The 21,603-nt window shown below is 26.4% G+C and overlaps 1 protein-coding gene across 1 annotated transcript in view; it reads left to right on the forward strand.

Moving 5' to 3' along the window:
• LOC107457443 (neuronal acetylcholine receptor subunit alpha-10) overlaps window positions 1-11,116 on the forward strand; it is a 99,657-nt gene extending 88,541 nt beyond the window's left edge. The window contains exons 7-8 of the mRNA XM_043046698.2: window positions 4,622-4,842; window positions 7,467-11,116. Coding sequence (XP_042902632.1) covers window positions 4,622-4,842; window positions 7,467-7,871 — 626 coding nt within the window. The 3' untranslated portion in view covers window positions 7,872-11,116. The remainder of the gene's footprint in view (window positions 1-4,621; window positions 4,843-7,466) is intronic.
• The last annotated feature ends 10,487 nt before the right edge of the window (window positions 11,117-21,603 follow it).

Genomic DNA, 21,603 nt, shown 5'->3' on the forward strand with positions numbered 1-21,603 from the left:
TCTGAAAATTTTCTAATTGCTGTTAATCTTACTTTTTTGAAGAGACTGTTACAAATTTTTCAAGTTTATTGCACAAGCTCCATTTCAGTTTGCGTTTCTCTTTACAGTTGTTTTAATGGAACATTATTACGAAACCTCTCTCTGATTTAGCATTCAGTGATCACCACTTATTTTCTCATTTAAGAGAATATTAGGTCTTAAAGACGGTGTGAAAGATTAGTGCAATGGAGTGCATAGCGAAGAGTTGATAGGGCAATGATATACACTAACTTTCGCAACAGCAAAAAAATAGATAAATAAAAAAATTTGTCTTAAAATAATTATATCATCATTAAAAAATATCATTTAATAAAATATTGATATCATTAAAATATTAATATCATTTAAAAATACTTCACTGCTAGTTAGTGGCCGGCAAAAAGTGGTTCAGTCACCAACTGTAAAATTAAATTTATGCCCATAAAACTATCATGACCTTAAAAATACAGGTCTGACTCTAATTTTTTCCCCTCACTATATATTGCCCCTGACTTTAAGTTAACGTAATACGCGTAAAAGTTATCTTCGGCTCGGGCCATGAAGTTGTTTAAGATTTTGTTTGATGTAACTTACTTATCAAATCAAGTCAAAACGTGAGACGAGACAAAACAGTTTACTGATGTCCTCTGCCGAGAAGTACAAAATTTTCCGGTGCTAAAGGAATTTCCTATAGTACCTGCTGGGTTCAAACCCGGGACCATTTTGTACGCGGCCTGATGGTGTAACCACCCTCGGATAGTGCGTAAATAGCTGAAATGAGTTAGAAAATTTTATATATTAACCGTATTAATACTAATTTTACTGAAGTCCGTTACAATTACGGGAACTTGGTTTTCTTCTCAAGGGGGGGGGGTACCCGGGACCATTTAGTACGTGGCCTGATGGTGCAACCACCCTGGAATAGTGCGTACATCCCCGAATTGAGTTAGAAAATTTTACATTTTAACCGCGTAAATACTAATTTTACTGAAGCCCGTTACAATTACGGGAGCTTGGCTTTTTTCTCAAGGAAGGGAGCTAAGTGTATAAATTAACGGGCCAAATCTACAAATTTCACATGTAGCAATGAGAAAATTTAACCAATTTTGCGTATAGCTGCAAATTTTACGTATAGTAATCTTAGAGTAAAGCAATATTGAAAAATACAAGTCTTCAACCTTAAAATGATAAAATTATTTAAAGAAACAAGCTGATTTCATAAATTCTAATAAAATAAAAGACCTCACTTTTGTAATTGCCTTCGTAAAAAATAAACAAGTAAAAATGAAATAAATGAGAAATATATTTTTAAATATTTTTTGTCGCTTGATAACTATCTTCTCCAATCCAATCAATCATATGAGAATAGTGCAAGTACGTCAGTATAGTAATAAATCCTTTGTAGCAACTAAAATGAACCTAAATTCTACAGTTGCACTTAAGTTCTTAACGACTCCCTAGGATTCATAGTAACTCCTCAAAACAAAAATATACTACATTCTGCAAATCCCTACTTAGTACTTAATTAATAAATAAAACTACAAAAAATGCAAAATGGTTTAAAAATTGATTGGGAATGCTAGAAAACTTTGGTTTTTAGAAAATATAAGAGCTAAAAGTCCTTTTAAATATATTAACGTGATAAAAATTACACAACTAAGTGAAAATTTAGTAAAATAAAATTGCTTTTAGAGAGATTTAAAATATTAAAAAAGGAATAACATCCTGTAATTTTTTATCATTAATGTATTTTTTAAGAAGATTACGATAGAATATTTTTATATTTAATTTTAACTCAGAATAGTATTTTTTAATATGTTACACAAATTAATATAAGTGTACAAGTTTAACTGAAAATAATTTTAAATTTACGTGTTAGGTTAGAGTAGGTGACATTTTTAATGTATTTAATTGATAAATTCTTCATGTGTTTATGAATTCAAACATGAGTTTAATTTCAGTATAATGCGTAATTTACAAACTTGAAAGGTACCACTGGCACCATTATGATATAATATAGATGTTAATAGCTAATTTTATATTTCATAGTTAGCTGGTATAGCACATAGTCGTAATAATAGCCCATTTTGTGTTACATAGTTCGCAAACTGATTGTAAGGGGTAAAATTGTATTCAATCCATTATGCTTTCTTACAAAATACTTGAATATATAAGGTTATCTATTATATAATTCTATTTCCTATAGGCATCTACCTGACGGTAGTGATGGCCATCACGNAGCTCCATTTCAGTTTGCGTTTTTCTTTTCAGTTGTTTTAATGGAACATGATTACGCTACCTCTCTATATTCCTGATTTAGCATTCAGTGACCACCATTTATTTTCTCATTTAAAAGGATATTTGGTCTTAAAGACGATGTGAAAGATTAGTGCAATGGAGTGCATAGCGGAGAGTGAATAGGTCAATGATATACACTAACTTTCACAACAACAAAATAATGGATAAATTAAAAAAAAATGATCTTAAGTACATTTAAAAATATTTCACTGCTAGTTAGTGGCCGGCAAATAGCGGTCCAGTCACCAACTGCAAAATTAAATTTATGCCCATAAAACTATCGTGACCTTAAAAATACAGGTTTGACGCTAATTTTTCCCCCTCAAAATATATTGCCCCTGACTTTAAGTTAACGTAATACATCTAAAAGTTATCTCTGGCTCGGGCCATGACGTTGTTAATGACGTTAAGATTTTGTTTGATGTAACTTACTTATCAAATCAAGTCAAAACGAGAGACGAGATGAAATTGTTGACTAATGTCATCTGCCGAGAGGTACAAAACTTTTCGGTGCTAAAGGAATTTCCAATAGCACCTGCTGGGTTCAAACCCGGGACCATTTTGCACGTGGCCCGATAGTGCAACCACCCTGGAATAGTGCGTACAACCCCGAATTGAGTTAGAAATTTTATATTTTAACCGTATAAATACTAATTTTACTAAAGTCAGTTATAATTACAGGAACTTGGGTTTTTTATCAAAGGAGGGAACTAGGTGCATAAATTAATGGCCAAAACTTAAAATTCCACAAGTAGCAATTAAGGAAATGTAACATATTTTGCGTATAGCTGCAAATTTTACGTATAGCAATCTTAGAGTATAGCAATTTTTTAAAAATACACGCCTTCAACCTTTAAAATGATAAAATGATTTAAAGAAACAAGCTGATTTCATAAGTTCTAATAAAATAAAAGACCTTACTTTTGTAATTGCCTGCGTAAAAAATAAACAAGTAAAAATAAAATAAATGAGTAATATTTTTTTTAAATATTTTTTGTCGCTTGATAACTACCTTCTCCAATCCAATTAATCATATGAGAATGGTGCAAGTACGCCAGTATAGTAATAAATCCTTTTTAGAAACTAAAACGAACCTAAATTCGACAGTTGCACTTAAGTTCTTAACGACTCCCTAGGATTCATAGTAAATCTTCGAAACAAAAATGCACTACATTCTGCAAATCCCTACTTAGTACTTAATAAATAAAAGTACAAAAAACTTAAAATGGTTTAAAAATTGAGGCATGTGGCAAACTATAGTGATGTAAATTGTTTGTAAAACCATTTAATATTTTTAACGAGGAAAATATTAATTGTACATGAATTATGAATTTCGATTCAAAATTATAGGATGTGTGGGAAACCTTGTCATTGGTTTAGACGTACCGTCTAGTTCAGACCAAATATTACAACTGTTTGTTTCAGATCTAAGAAATCAGGCATCAGAGAATTTTCATTATAAGCAAAATCTTTGCAAATTAAAAAAAAATATTGTCACTTTGAAATGTTTAAAATTGCTTTTGTTACAAATTAAAACTTACTTTAAAAAAATATATGTATTCGTGAAAAATTGTTTTTGCCTACTATTTAGTTTTGATCCTTTTTCATGGCTTAAGCATGCATAGATGTGCTAAACCAAATGTCGCAACTTTTAATTTTGTAACTATGGCAAATACTATTCTGAAAATACTAGAAAACTTTGGTTTTCAGAAAATATAAGAGCTAAAAGTTTTAGAAATTTATTTTATAACGTGATAAAAATTACACAGCTAAGTGAAAATTAAGTGAAATAAAATTGCTTTTAGAGAGATTTAAAATATAAAAAAAAGATTAACATCCTGTAATTTTTTATCATTAATGTATTTTTTAAGAAGATTACAATAAAATATTTTTATCTTTAATTTTAACTCAGAATAGTATTTTTTAATATGTTACACAAGTTAATATAAGTGTACAAGTTTAAATTAAGACAATTTTAAATTTACGTGTTAGATTAGAGTAGGTGACATTTTTAATATATTTAATTGATGTGTTTATAAATTCAAACATGAGTTTAATTTCAGTATAATGCGTAATTTACTAACTCGAAAGGTACCACTGTCATTATGATATAATATAGATATTAATAGCTAATTTTGTATTTAATAGTTAGCTGGTACAGTACATAGTCGTAATGATAACCCATTTTGTGTTACATAGTTCGCAAACTGATTGCAGGGGGTAAAATTGTATTCCATCCATTATGCTTTCTTACAAAATACTTGAATATATAAGGTTATCTATTATATAATTCTATTTCCTATAGGCATCTACCTGACGGTAGTGATGGCCATCACGTCCATTTCTGTCGTAGTCACGGTTGTGGTGCTGAATTTCCATTATCGTGGTCCCAGCAGAAAGGAGGTGCCCCCTTACCTCAGGCAACTAATCCTCCAGAGATTCGCCTCCTGTTCCTGCTTCAGGTCACCAACAAAAAAGAAAAACACTTACGATACTGCGGGCATTCATCTGCCACCTGTTTTTAAGGTAATTCAGAAACACAATAATATTGTTTGTATAACATTTAGCTATTCTAACTGAACAGTTATGAAAAATGGCAGTGCTTGGTTGAAAAAATACATAAAAATAATTATAATTATATCTGGATCTAAATTTTATCTTAGAAACCTTAATACGCGTATTTACAATGAATAAAAGTAATTATATTTTAATAGATTAAGCTTAAAAAGATGCTGTTGTAACATACATACAAAAATCAACTTGTTTTTGAATGCCTTTATATTTAAACATATTTCTATAAAAATATTGTCATCTTTATTAAAAAGAAAAGAAGTATTCTTGCTTGTAATAAAACAACATCTTAAAATGCAAGCTCTTTTCAACACAGATTTTTAATAAATATTACATAGGGGAAGATCGGGCAAGATGGACCGCTTAAGGAAACTTAGTTTAGAAAATAGTATACTAGAGCCATTTTATATATTTTATATTGTAAACATATAGTGGGAACATTGCTCTTACATATCTCATACAGAAAATAAATAAACAATAAAGTTTAGTAGTAATAACTTTAAACAAAAATAGAACATTGGTCCATTTTACCCGGGATACCCGGGCAAGATGGGACACATAATTATATTTCAAAAATTACAGAAATTAATGTCAAAATTAAAGAATAATCGACAAAAAAACTTTCTTAAACATCACAGTAACTGCATAAGATGCGGATAAAACCGGAATAAGCACTGCACACTTCATGAACTCATTCTAAGCAATCTGAATATAGTCTGAATATTGAAATTAATTATAAATTTTTTTAATAATTTTTTTTAAATAATTTGTCAAGTTATATTTGCTAGTTCATTTTTTTCTTTGTTAATATTACCTTATTTTTTATGCTTTTTACCAAATCCGGAGAGTTAATTTTTATATTACACTTTTATTCTACTTTGGCTGTCCCATCTTGCCCGGATAGTAATTTTTTAAAAAAAATATCTGAAAATTTGTTTAAACAAATAAATTCTAATTTACACTACTCATTCTGTTTCTACAATAATAACACTACAGGGCTACAAATTTCAAAAATTTATTGCAACGTATTAAACAAATAATATCAGCATACAAACCTGGAAAAATATTTTAACACGATGTAAGAAAAACAAAACAATGCTTGCATTTCAGTAACACTTTGTGAACTGATGAAAAAACTTGTGCGTATTGAGAACAATAATATTTTCTTTCCGAAAACGCTACCGTGAATGCGCATAGAAAAAAAAGCGATGTTCCGTCTTGCCCGGTGGTCCCATCTTGCCCAAGCTTCCCCTATTAGATTACATATTATATTACATATATATTAATATTAATTTTACATTATTACATATTATATTACATATTTTAATGAATATTACATATTACATAATATTTAATAAATATTACATTATCATTTATTATATTGATTACTAGCCGAAAAAATCTATAGTTCGATGCGAATTTCCATGAAGAAAACTACCAACACCCATAAGTATCCAATAGATATTTTTATAAAAATTACAATAAAAAAAATGGATTTGAAAATGGTTTTTACTAAATTTAAAAACTTAATGGTTAACTAGTTCGCAATATTTGATGTTTTTAATAATTAGGAGTACATTAAAACAAGAAAGAATTTCCAGACTGTCATTTATCTGGACACACTTAAATTTCTACGAGTTTTGAAAATTTAATATTCAAAATTATTTAGAGGATAATAATATGAAATATTGTTAATATAATTTTATTGCTTGTTCTTACAAACTCGGTAGGAAAAAGTATCCTAGACTTTTTTTAAACAGTCAATATTAAACCATCGTTTCCATCTAATTAGCAAGTAATAAAAAGTAATTCAAAAATAATATAAAAATATTTCTGCTAGATTGTATTGTTGATTTAGATAATTTGAAAAGAAAAAAAATGATACAATCAATAGCATACTGCGTTTTGTCTTATGTTTAAATATGTTAACATTATAAGACTGTCTTGAAAAATATTTAAATCTGTTGGTTTCAAAGTCGATGCAAAGAGCTATACAAAATAGGATACTTAAAAGTGGACTTAACATCACCAAATGCATTTTAAATTTATGAAAATTTTTCACTCACAAAACAGTTTTCTTTTAATTTGAAATATGTCGCCATTCAAAAGTTAAGGAACAACTTGTTTTCTAAATGCAATTTTAAAACGATTCATATTAACATGAAATTTAGAGAAAAAGTGTCCTAACAGTTACCTTTTATTACTACGTAAAAATTTGCACAAACAGAAACATGATTTACCACAAAAAAGTAAATTTGGCAGAAAAGTCATTTCTGACAGAAAAAATTATATCACAGTTACATTCGGTCTTAGAAACATTACAAGATCGTCGTTGAAGCATTATAAGATGCATCTTTTTGTCTTTGAAACATTACAACATGCATTTTTTTGTCTTTGAAACATTACCAGAATGCAATTTTGCTGCAGTTAAAATGAAATCAGAACCAACTAGAGTGCAGTTAAAATGAAATCAGAACCAACTAAATTCCTGAAAAAGCAACAAAATCCTTACATGACCTATATCCTTAGTAAAAGTAATAATAACCATTATAGTAACTTTTTATTTTTTAATTCTACAGGGGGACACTTTCCGAATGACTATTGACAGCCTGCACGAAGAGCTAAAAGAGATGAATCCAGAGCTATCCTGCAACGAAAGTAACAACAGCACAGACATGTCTTCCAACAAGCGTCGATCTCATGGCATTACAACTAATAAGGGTCAAGCAAACGGTTCTTCACCAATGGGTTCCAGCGGAGCTCCCGGAACTAAAATTCAGGAAGAGATCTTAAGAACACTTCAGTATTTATTATACAGGCAGGAACAAGAAGACCATCGAATAAGAGTTGTCAACGAATGGAGGCAGATGGCGCTGGTCATAGACAGAATCCTCTTTTGGATTTTCTTTGTTATTACCGTGGTGTCTTCCTTATCCTTCTTGGTGATAGTGCCCTTGCATCGACGGGGATTACGATTTACTTAAAACGTCACATGGATTTTAAAAGTAGAAAGAGCTGGCAGCTTTTAACAAAAAGTTGTAATTTTCTAAGAAAACGTCCAAAAGTGAGATACCTACTCGTTCGTTCTTTGCAATAGATGGTGCAAAGATAAATTAAGTTTCTTATTATTGGATTCTCCGATTAACATAAATTAAAGTGTTTTTAGAAATGGTTCAAGAAATCCGTGCTACTTAATGCTGTTCATTAGATCATTAAAATATCTTAATCTAATACTTTTTTCACGTGTTTAAAAAAATACAAACAGATACATTCTTAGAAATTTTGGAACGTGTTAAACCTTATTACTGTGCAAATTTGCTTAAATTTAAATTTGATGTTAAGTTTAACTGTGTTATCGTACTTGTAATTCATGCTGCGGTGATCCAACTTATATGGAAACATCGTTCTACTTAACATTTTATTAAGATTTACTGCAAATTTACCTCATATTATGTTTCATGAAAGTTGAAACGATTTTTCTGGGATATAGAAATATTATCTGGATATATTACCAATAGTTAATAGTAAATAACAAACAGATTAATTTCTTTCTTTCAAATAGCTTAAATCTGTGGACTAATTCAAAAACAATCAATTTCTAGATGTGAAGTTCTTTAAACAGAATGTCTATTTTAATCCTGCAACCCTGAGGAAATTATCTGTTAGTTCATCGTACCATTGTCTTTTTTGTATTTTATGATAGTATTTGCATCATTATATAAATTACGGTTACGTAATAAAGTTTATTGTTGAATAAGTATAGATTTCTACGGCAACGTGTTCTATTAGATCAAATAAAGATAAAAACTTAAATATTTTCTTTAAAGTTTTTTTGGGTAGATACAACGACATTGATTTACTTTTGAATTAAACCACAGAAATAATTTTAGATTCCTACATGTTAATCCAGATGTACGAATATTGAAATATTATGAGTACTAGCTATCTTCATTCTACTTACTCATGTTTAAGCTATCTCTTTAATTAAGCTTTTACGAAAGATGTTATTTTATTATTTATTAAAAGATTACAAAATATACATTTTTTATAATTTTATGTCTACACCTTGTAATAAAAATTTATTTTTAATCTTTTCAGCTAGTACAAAACAAAGCATATATCGTTTAATATTATTTTAATTGTTTTATTTATTATTTCGCCACATTAAAATCTTTTTCGAGTTTTGTTAAAGGTGAATTTTACAGATGTTGTGTTGACTAAGCAACAAACTATGCATATTACAAGTTTTACACCTCTAAAAAATTCCAGAAAGGATTCTGAAAAGGAAATTAAATATTTTAAATCGAATCATTGGACTTTCATGCATAGATTTTTTTAATTTTCATTGATAAGCTAGGTTGATATCGTAAAACAAATTCAACGTTAACTACGACGAAAAAAATTATTTTTTTATAAGGAAGTTTGCCTTTTCACAAGAAATTCAAAATTTTCTGGAAATTTTAGAATTGACCCTGCGATTTTTAAGAAATATTGAAATAAACAATTGAACAGTAACTCTCACATTATAATAGTAGATCTTTGTTCTATTTGATAGCAGAATAAATTTATTCATCTATCTGAAAAAAAATTTTAGTCTTCAATAAGCTCTTGTCAAATTAAAGACAAGTAGAAAACAATTGCAAATAACACAAAACAGAGCGAACATTGCCTCCCTGCTTTAGAGTACTTGACGGAAAGAAAATATTGTTTTACCAAGTGGTTTAAGGTGCTTAAAACAACTTATACGAAATGATATTTAAATCAAGTATATACTGCGTAAAATAAATTATTCTTGGGTTGCAACAGTTCGTTTTTTATTTATATCTATTTATTTATTCCTATAAATTTATTTCCTTTGCTTATATCTATTATTTATTTTTTCGCAAATTGCGGTTTTTTTAATATCAAATATTAATTATCTGCAAAAAATTTCCTACTTATTTTAAACAACTGGGTATATTCATTGCTGATTTTAAAATTAAAAAAAAAATTTTTAGATAAGAATATCCCAACCCTCAATTTATTAAGGGATGACTAATTTCGTTGAAGATTTTTTTTGTGAATAAAAAGTAAATTTAAGCAAGAAAGCAGTTATCGTGTTGTGCGGAAGTAAGGAAAAAAATACCAAAATAATTTAGACTATGTTAAGCTTTCTTTACAGGCATTTATATTTAATAAAATCATATTTTGAAACGTTCAAACTTTCGTTCCATTTAATGATTTATTTCAGCTAGAATTTTTTCTTTAATTGTAGACTGTCTCAATTAAAACTTTTTTTGAAGTTGTTAATTCAAATATCTTTAAACATTAGGTTAACTTTAAAGGAAATTACAACTAAAACTATTTCAGTAAATTTATTTCAATTTTATATTATGTGTTTTGATTTTTTAGCAACTTATGACTTTTAGCAACTATTTTATCTACTTTCACTTAAATTGTAAATTATTTTTCGGAATCTTTTGCTTTTTTTTGTCTTTCAATATAAAATTACGCATTTTTTGGAACAATTAAAATTAGTTGAAATTTATAATCTTTATGGCTGATCAGCAGAGTTACGCTTTCAAATTGGAATTCTTTATGAGCTGCTTACTTAAGGCTATTAAGGTCTGCTAATTGAATTAACCCTTAAGTTACTTTCCCTAACATAAAATAGCTCTAATTATTTCATGCTTCATTCCAGTCCTAGATTTAATAAATAATCTTACACTGTATCTTAATTAGCCGATTTGATCAAGTTCCTCTTCTAATATTTTAATACTGTAACCTCATTTATCATTTCAGAAAGAGCAACACAGTGGAATCCTGTAAAAAAGGATTTTTTTTACGAATGATTGAGATAACTTAACTTGTGCATTTTTTATCTTATTGTACATACTTAAATCATCATTTTAATTATATTTAAAATGCAAACATTTTGATAATTAGCTCTTATATAATACAATGTTTATAACTTAGTTTTTAAATTATCCTTAAATTGTTGTACTTGTTGATAAAAACAAACCATCCTAATTTGATTACGTTTTGATTAATTTAAATTACATAAATGTAGTTTTCATTTCACTTGGATCTTTTAAAAAAAAATTTCACTAAATGATAGTGTTTTGAAGAGAAATTGAACTAAAATAATTTACATTTTTTCATTTATTAAAGCCAGTCAATCCAATTAAAAAATCCACACTTGCTGCGAAAACTATATTTATTGTGAACATAGTACCAAAATAAAAAAAAATCAGTTAAAAATGTGCTAGTTAGAGATACAGCAAGAAAGAGAAACATTGTTGCGATTAAATAGCATTAAAGGTTTAGTTATTAATAATCTATATAAATATTAAAAAATAATTGCAACTAAGAATTATCAATACCGGTTCATATGATGCTTCTTCTCTATTATTTTCAAAAGTCTTAAATGCTAGTCTAACTCTTTCTTTTAATCTATCCTCAACTGGAAGCCTCGTGTGTTTTAAGAATTACAGCCGAAATTAAGCGATCATCTTAATTTTTTAGCATATTCTTTGATTCTTGGGCCTAAATTCTTTGCTAATTGTTATAAAACTATCAATAACCCTTTGCAACCTTCATTAAAATTATTACAGCTAAATAGGTTTAATTATTTCGATTGAAAGTATCATTAATTCCTTTTCTTACATAATTTAAACAAATTATTTCAATGGAATTATATAAACGATCGTATTTAATTAAAATGTTTTGCTAAGAGTAAGCAAATCCATTGATCAGCTTACATTCACTTGTCCATTCCAGCACGTGGAGCGTAAAGCTGGACATATGCTGCAACTTTTGCATTTTTATGAAAATGAATTCAATATTTTGGTACAATAATCTTCAAAAGATAAAATATTGAAAAATGCGATTAGCTTCATTTTCATTTCTTAAAAATTTCACTGTTCTGTTTCCCTTTAAGTATCCTCCCAATCATCACAAATTTTTAATAAACATTAGATTTCTAATTTAATATTCTACAATGTTCTTAAAATTGCACAATATCTGGACTGAACAATGTGAAATTGTACAATGTCTGAAAAAGGGATTATTCTAGTAAATTTCATCTACACATTGCGTTCTCCTAATAATAGCAAGAGAAATAAATGGTTCGTATAATTAATGTAGGAAACATTGAAAATAAATAAAACTCTAAAACTAATAAAAATTATAAATTTTGATTTGGAAAAAGTATTGCGTGAAATTGAAGACTAGCGAAAAATGTATTTATCTTAATCGAATTTTTCCTATTATCAAAATAGTGAATCCGTTAAAAATTTTAAAAAAAATATTCTTGATATCTGATCTCTCGATTTCAAGATTTGGCCACATTAATTAAAATACGTAAGTAAATATAAACTTCGTCAAAATCTTTATGGAAGAAAGTTTTTATCTCATTCAAACTATCTCTAGAATATTTTAATAAAATTCATCGTCCCTTTTTTCGATATTTATTCGAGTATCTGAGAAATTTAATGCTGAGAAATTTAAAAAATTCCTAATGAATGAATATCTAAGGTCTACAGTAAGTTAAAATAATAGTTTACAAATTTTTTTCTTCTGAATATGAAGATGTAACAGCAAAATATCTATAAAAATAGAACAAAAAATTGCCTGTAGTATAAATTATAACCACCAGAGGCAACTCATATGATTTTGATTATTTATAGGAGTAAAAGACAATTTTTCTATTGTTTGCTTTCTGTTGCATTTATGTATTTACAAATACGGATAAAAAATCCTAATTGACGAGGCTTAATTTGAAATTAACCTTCTTTACTACTCATAATACATTAATCACACTTATTCTATTTTTTATTACATCTTATTATTTTTTGTTCTATATTTTATTATTTCCATATTATATTATTTATAATATTTTATTGTTTTTTAATGGTTTTGAAGATTAATTTTAGATTTTAAGTTCCACATTAACAAAATTGCATAAAAATATATGAAGCAAAAATAACTATCACTAATTTTTTGCTGTCATTAAAACATGAACTACACAAAACATGAAAGTAACGCAACCGAATCAATCACTTAGATTCAATTTTCCTTTTACGCTAAAATTTGAGGTACTATATTCAAATCTATTCTTACAATACTACGTAATAAATTAATTTTTNACCTAAAATTAAAACTATCGTAAATGATAACTAGTCTTAATACATTAATCACACTTATTCTATTTATTACTTCTTATAATTTTTTGTTCTATATTTTATTATTTCTGTATTTTATTATTTATAATATTTTATTGTTTTTAATGGTTGATTTTTGAAGATTAATTTTGGATTTTAAGTTCTACATTAACAAAATTGCATGAAAAGAAATGAGGCAAAAATAACTATCACTAATTTTTTGTTGTCATTAAGACATGAACTACATAAAACATGAAAGTAACGCACTTGAATCAATCACTTAGTTTCAATTTTCTTTTTATTCTAAAATTTAAGGTACTATATTCAAATCTATTTTTACAATACTACGTAATAAATTAATTTTTATAAATAAGTTGTCTGAGTGAAAAAACGCTAATAAATTTAAAGAAAATATCCAGGTACCTTTTTTTTAATTTCATTCCATTTTTACTGACTGAATGTTTGACTTAAGAAATTTAATACATTTCGCTCAAATAGCATCGAGCTTAATAAACACTAGTAATAAAAAGTTTGAAATCTTAATTTAAGTTATTTAGGTTTTTATTTAGATTACGATCTGAAAACATGTTTTCAATTTCAAAAATATAATTTAAAAAACTTCGTAAATGAATAATGTAGGAAATGAAAATTACTTTTAATTTAGAAAATTATCTATATTTCCAAGAATAATTTAAGCAGAAATTAGATATGGGTAAATTAAAAATGAGAAAATTTAAATATTTTGAGTTTTTTTTTTCATTTAATCTAATTTACTATTACTCGAAATATGTAAAGAGAATTTAATATATTTAAATTAGTCAGTATATTAGTTCAGTCATATAAATTACTTTAATAAATGAGACTACCTTAAGGAAAACATTTTAAAACACTTTTAATTTTATAATATAAAACTCATGTTATTAATAAATATTATTACAATTTTGTCTAAAAGATGGTTACATTGAATAAAATAACTTTATAGTTTTCCTGGAATTGGTGTTTAAATTTTTATTTTCATAGATATTATATAAAATTGCCTTAAATTAAATAATGAACTTAATATATTTTTACCCTCCAGTAGTTATACGTGTGTGATAAATTACATTAGCTATGAATTCGTTTTGAATATTTATATCCCAATGATGGACTTCTATTTCTCTTACTCACTTTGATCTATTTTATCTATTTCCAGTTGTGTTCTAACGTTTCTGGATTAATAATGCTCAAAATTCATAAGCGTGAAACTCTTTAAGCATATTCGTTCTGATTTCTACTCTGCCTTGAAATAACTACGACATTATTTTTATTTATTTCTACATCTAACTTTTAACATTGCTTTTTCTATTTTCAAACTGAAAATCATAGTAATGTTGTTACAATACCACAATTTCAATTATTTAATTAAAATAAACATTTATTCCTCATACGTTCTAAAGATTTATGTTAATACTATTTGCATTTTTAGGTAAAAAGTAATTTATATTATTTATTATTATTGTACTCAAATCAATTACTAATAAAATTTTAATATTTATGGAGGGGTATTAAAAATTTTAAAGGTTACTTAGTAGGATCTTGCTGTGTAATATTTTGTTACCTCAATTTAGTATTTTACTAAATTAAGCTTATTAGTCATAAGAATAATAAAATAGCGTAATATTTTTAATGAGCTTAATTACATTATGCTGCTTTTTTCTGTTTTATTAGTATTTTTTTAATTAATTTTTTTTTTACAGTAAAATTATTTATAAAGTAAATTTTGAGAGAAAATATTACGTTTAATGTGTAAATGCAAAAATTAATATCTATTGCATTTTGTTTAATATTGAAACCATTAATGTTAAAATTGAAGTCGCATTTTCGCATTATTTATCAACTACCATAAGAATTTTTAGAATTCATCAAATTCCAAGACCACCAGAGAATGGATTAGAAACTACTCATAAATTTATGAATGTAGATTGTTCTAAAGTTTAATATTTTTAAACGATACTATGATTAAGTTTGCTATTGTTTAATTAAGGAATTTTAGCCACGGAATTAGAAAAGTGTTAGAAAGTTATTAAAAATTAAATTCAAGATTAGTTTGTATTTTAGAGTATTAACTGAACACTCTTGAACATTTGGTGGTTTTTTTTTTTGTTAAATAAACTATATTAAATGAAATTAAGACTTGATATAATTTAAATAAAAGGAGAATAACCTATATGTTAAGTTGATGACGTCTCAATAAGCTTACAATTATATTTTTATAAAACCCAATATAAATTTGAATATGATTTAAACATGAAGCATGATTATTTAAATGTGATCAACACAGATATATGTATTATGTTAAACTGTAAAACTTTAAGTTATAATAAAATGGTTTTACTTATTGTTCTACTTTCTCATTACCTATTTTACTTTTTACTCTAAATCACATTTTAGCAATAGCAAGATCTTTAATCAAGTTATAAAGGTATACATTAATAATCATTTTAATAGGCTATATCGGTATTTAATAGGTTATGATTAGTACTGGGCGATATCAAATTTTAACATTGCGTTATATCGACAAGAAGCATCCGTAATTTTCGATTTATCGAAATATTTTTCTAATTATTTTTAAGTTAATCAATAAATTCGTTGCTAAAATTAAATTTATCGACATTCATGATAATATCATATTCGACAACATCGTATGTTCGACATGTTACAAATCATGATATTCACGACACACCACGAAAATAAATTTCAAAATATAGACATAAGAATTAATTAAAACTTTAGTAATTTTCACGATGTATCACCGTGTTGAAGTTACTTTTTTAATAGGTTATAAAAGTTTTTACAGGTTAAGATGCTTATTTTGTTATATTATGAATTGTATAATTGTTATGAATAACACATGTTTATTTTTTTTTATATATAAGAGAGTTTTATTAAATATAAATGCATCCTTTATCTACAATTTTTTTCAATATTTTATTTCATTTTCTTACATCTTTAAATTCATAGTTAAGACATTTACTTTCTTTATTTAATTTGATGAGAATTAAAGCATTTCTAAACAATAAAAATTATTTTTTTTAATTTACTCTTGAAACTTAGTATATCATAGTAATGCTTAAACATTAATGGATTGGGTAATGCTTCCATCAAATTCTTCAAATAAATGTTTTGATATATTTCAATTTGTTTTGAAATAAGAGTATTCGATTTTGAAATAAGAGTATCACTTTCTTAGGATTTGCAAACTCATGTATTTGAGTAATTTGTGATTTATTTTTCAAAAATTTATCTGCCTTATTTATTCTGTAAACAAATTCTTCATACAAATATATTTTGTAAATTTGAGTTTTTAAATAAAGAAATCAAACAGAGGATCTTAGTTTTATTTCGACATGATATGAAACAATTTATATTTCAATGTATAATATAGTTTAATACGAAACATGTAAGAAGTTTAAATCTTAACATCTTAAAATGCAAATTGATGTTTTCATAAGTTTCATTAAGAGGCAAAATCGTGCAAGAGCTTGATAATATATAAAATAAAATACCATGATATATATTAAAAAGTTTCAATACGCTGCTTAATCAAAAACTTTTCTTGGCAAAATGAAGCCTTGTTTGCCTTATTTAGAACAATTCTATTTTGTTATTCTGTATTTAAGACAAGAGTTTTAAGATTTTACCATTTTCTGGTAGCTTTGATCATATTTTTTTATCTCACTACCAATAAAATAAGATATACGAAAAAAAATACAGAAATTTTTTACATTTTCAACTAAACAAAACATTTTTTTAATACTTTTCTTGCATTGCATTCTTAAAAGGCTCCTAAACTTCTTAAATTTATAAATCGGTATTTCTGAAATCATATCTAGTTTCAAAATAGTCTATTGGACTCAAGCCTTTCGTTCCGCCTTTAAATTGATTTACAAATATTTTATATGACATGTTATTCTTTTTTATTCCTTCGCTGACAGATATTTTCACGTTTTCAGGACTCCCATTTCTCTTTTTTTTGGTTATAAAAAGAAATTTAAGCGAGACTAAAAGACTATTCATGTAGCGGAAAATTGAGTTTCATAATGTATAGTTCGTTTTGACAAGTTTTATTGACGAAATCGGAAGATTTTTTCTAAAATATTGCTCTTTTAAACAGTAACTCAAAAGCATGTGTATATTTAAATGTGTCTAGTAGACCCAAATTTGCAATAAATATTAAATAGAAGAAATATATAGTACTTATTTATCTATTTATTTGCCAGCGTTTTATTCTGAATAGTTTATATTTTAAACACAGTTTGAACTTCGATAGCCGTGCACTCTTGCAAAATTAAATGTCAAAATTTGCATAAATAAAAAAAAAAATTATTTTTAAATTTATTTTTTAGCATTTATAACAAGGGTGGGCATTTGTTTCGGCTTGGGGGCAGCTTTGAGGCACCGGGGTTTAGTAAGGGATCACATCTTTTAAAATATTTGTAGAATGCATTCACAAGTTAACTTTGTTTTTAAGAAAATGTATAAAGGTTTAACGCATTATATAAATGAAAAAAAATATTAATGTAATGAAAGTTTTTATTCGGAGAAATATATCACAGAAAAATAATGTAATCATAAAGGAAATCGTTGATAGAAAAATAATGTTATCCTAGTTTAATTGATTATTTTTTTATTTTCATTCATATTTTAAAATGTTTATCTATACATCTATACATAATAATAAACGCGGCTGTGTGTGTGTCTGTCTGTAATCACAATATATCGCCCCAGAAGCCTCGCCCAGGCACGAAACTCGGAACATAATTGTGTTTTGACATAATGAAGAAGTATTTTTTTTCTTTTTCAAAAATTTGGATTAGTTTTTTAGTTATCAGTCATTTTGTAAGAAAATCTATGTGTGACAAGCTTTTCTCTTTCCCCCACTACAGCGCCTCTGGCGGTGAACTAAGACAGTCTGCCAGGAACCGCCGTTAAGCACGGACGTTTAATTCGAGCCCAAAACCCCCTCTTCCAAATTCTTGTAATTTTTTATCCTTGTTTTATTTTTATGTGTTTTGTCCTTTTCAATAAATATTTAGAGTTAGATAATTTCTAGTCTTTCATTATTTATGTGAATTGGTAGAAATACAAATAAACCCAAACCTCCCCTACATACGCTTTTTCGTCTTCAGAGAACCATATTCAAAAAACTATTAAAAAATGCATATACTTTTCTCCACTCTTATAAATGTATGCTAATGCGAACCTTACAATTGAAAAATTAATTTTTGACAACTTAAACCAATAATATACGAAGGAATAAATAATTTAATTGTAAGGTTCGCATTAGTTTACATTTATCAAAGTGGAGAAAAGTTTAACTTTTGTATTAAAAATGTGGCAACATATTCGATACGTAAATAGAACGCTTCGCTTTGATATATTTGTCGCTGTTCATAATTGTTATAATAAGTTTTTCTTCTTCTTTCCACGCTCTATTTTTTTTTCTTAAGCGAAGACGATAATTTTTGTAGCGATATTGTAGTACTTTGTACAACTAAAAATTCTTTTCACAACACTTTAAAAATATTTACTTTATTTTCTTTATATATACAGAGAACAGTCGGCAAAGAATTCGATTAGGTTGAAAAACATTTCGCTAAAAAGGAACGAATTCCAAAAGAAAAAATAAACAACTTAAAGAATAAAAATGCTGATGCCAGCCAATTTTTTGAAAGTTAACTTAGAAATAACAAACCAAACGATGTTAAATAACAAACCAAACGATGTTAACAAAATGACGTAGAAAGCGCAACTAGATCAAAATTATACAAGCACAACTAGATCAAATTATAATACCTGAGTGCTTGACGTAACAGATATAGAAATAGAATTTGATACCATAAAAAATTATATAGAAATAGAAATTGATACCATAAAAAATTTATTCGTTTTCGTGTTCTTTTCATGTATTTAGCATTTCAGTTTTTTTTTCTTAAGCGTTGTTTTCTGAGTCCTTTTTTTTAAAAAAAGAAAGCAAATCTCCACCTGATAGTTATATTATAGGTTGGGTTACCATAGGCCTTAGGTTACCATAGCAAAGTTACATCTTCATACATCCTCAATAGCTATAACATATCTGCAGCAGAACTGGATATGAAGACAAAATTGCAGGACAGGAACACTTTAATTGTCCACTAATCTTCAGATTTCCTGCTATGTTTTAAAAAACTTTATTTGTAAAAACCTTTAGCGTGGCAGACAGCTGGCCACCTTAGGCGGCTAGTAAACATTATTTATGTGTATTCAAAACATTTAACTTTATAGTGGATGAGATCTGAATACCATCGTAAAATGTGCCACGTATTCTAATACGTTAATGTTATAGTGTAAATTTTCAACAGTGTAAATATAAAAGTTAGATCAGGGTATAAATTGTGTTTAAAGTATCGAAATTAGCTTAAATTAATATTACAACTAATTTAAATAGGTTTTTTTTGATGAAAAGAAAATGGAACAATATAAACGTAAACTACAACGACTGTAAATAACAACCATGAAAATTGCTATAATTTAGGAAAATCTTTAATAGTTTCCGAAATGATATCAAAATAAAATGTATGAAATCACCTATATTTCTGTTAAAATACTGACATTTGCGATTTTAATGTACAAAAATAATAAAGAAGTAAAAAAACTATAACTGAAATTTAGAAATACGTATAGAGAAATTAATTTTATACTTATTTTATTACAGAACTGCAATAAAAACGACCATGACAAGGGAATTTTTAATCCATGAATTTTGAGAAATATTTGATTTAAGAAACTTGAAGAACTGATATTATATCAAGCAGAATTGTATAATTAGTCGAGTACTGTTTTTTTTTTACAAAGGCGACAGAATTAAAAATGCAAGGAGGAATTCTTCTCAAGAATAGTTCCCTCGTATTATCACGCTTTCTGCGAGATGGAAAGAAATGCATCAATACTAAAACAACTTAATGTAACATTTTATATATAAATTAGTTATTATGCATAAAGCCAATTCAATATTATTATATTTATAATTAAAAGTAATTTTGTTAATAAATAAATGATGCAAAGAGAAATATAAAATTAAGACATTATTATCTTGATAATGATTAAAAAACTAATAATTCCAAATTTCGAATAATTTTTTGATTGAAAAAATTTTTTATTTAAAACTGCTAAGGTCTTTTGATAGCATCGAATATAGTTAGTCATTTCTCACTAACTATATTTATTATTAAAAAAAGTTGGTATAAAATATATTTACACAATATTGCTTTCCGTTATTAAAGAATAACCTGTTATAGATATCCTGATAAGATGTATACATTCTAATACGTTATTAAAATTTGATTAAAAGCATCAAAATAATTTGATTTTGGAAGTGAGTCTGTTTTAAATGAAAAGAAGTTTAAAATTTGAATATATCTTTTGAATATCATAATTAAGATATAGAAAAGATGATAAAATGATGTTAAAGCTGAATAAAAACATTAATTTATAATGAGTTTTCCATTTTTAAATTTCGTTTCAGAAGTAATCTCACTGACGCAAATAAATTTATTTATAAATTCATTTATTTATAAATTCCTTTATTTATATATCTGAGCAATAGGTATTTAATAGAATAAAATGTAATATTAATTTATTCTTACTAAATGATCACATAAAAACCAATTGGTTTTGAAATACTTTTTAATTTTATAAATGTCTCGAAGACTTTTCCCTTACTTCTGCAACCACTATTAAAAACTTGAATTCATGTTTATGAAAAAACTCACAAACATTGCACGAAATCTTATAGTAATTTTAGGTAAAAATATTTGCTACAATCCATTTTAGGGGATCTCATTAGTTAATAAAATAAGTTTAAAAAAACTGCACAAAATTATATGAGAAAACATTAATCAAATTTTGCTCAGCTGAACAAAATCAAAGCTATAACTAATAAATGAACTACACACATTTTGCAATTTTGCTCATCCACCAGGATAAAAAGGCTTATGAATCATTCTTAATTACAAGCGTATGAATCATAGAAACGAGATATTAAGCATTCATTATTAAATAAACTTTCGAATGAAAAAATTAAAATCTTATATATAATTGAAACGTGATATCCATTATTTATTATAAAACTTCCTCTTCAATTATTATAGGAAAAAGCTTTTAAAATATTACCTTTTCAAAGGTAAAATATATTAAAAAATTGCTTAAAAACGACAAAAAACAGAACATTTCTCTAATAGAACATTTCATATACACTTTAGAGATGAGATAGTATACATTTTTGAGAGATTGTATCCAGAAAAATAAACATTGTTCTAAAATATAGTTTTTTCTAGGCAACTGTGTAGTTGAAGATAATAATAGCAATTTAATATTTTAAAATCTTCGTTTTCTCAGCATCTATGTTTTAAAGTTTTCCTTTCATTGACCAAAATTTAAGAACAAAATATTAAAATTGCTATCGAGAAAAAATATAAATCATGTTTTATCCTTAAATCAGGAAAACAGAAAAGAAATATAATGTGAAAGCGTGCTCTTGAAATTTAATGATGCATTT

This window comes from Parasteatoda tepidariorum, chromosome 2 (genome assembly GCF_043381705.1).
Source record: "Parasteatoda tepidariorum isolate YZ-2023 chromosome 2, CAS_Ptep_4.0, whole genome shotgun sequence".
Lineage (NCBI taxonomy): Eukaryota > Metazoa > Arthropoda > Arachnida > Araneae > Theridiidae > Parasteatoda > Parasteatoda tepidariorum.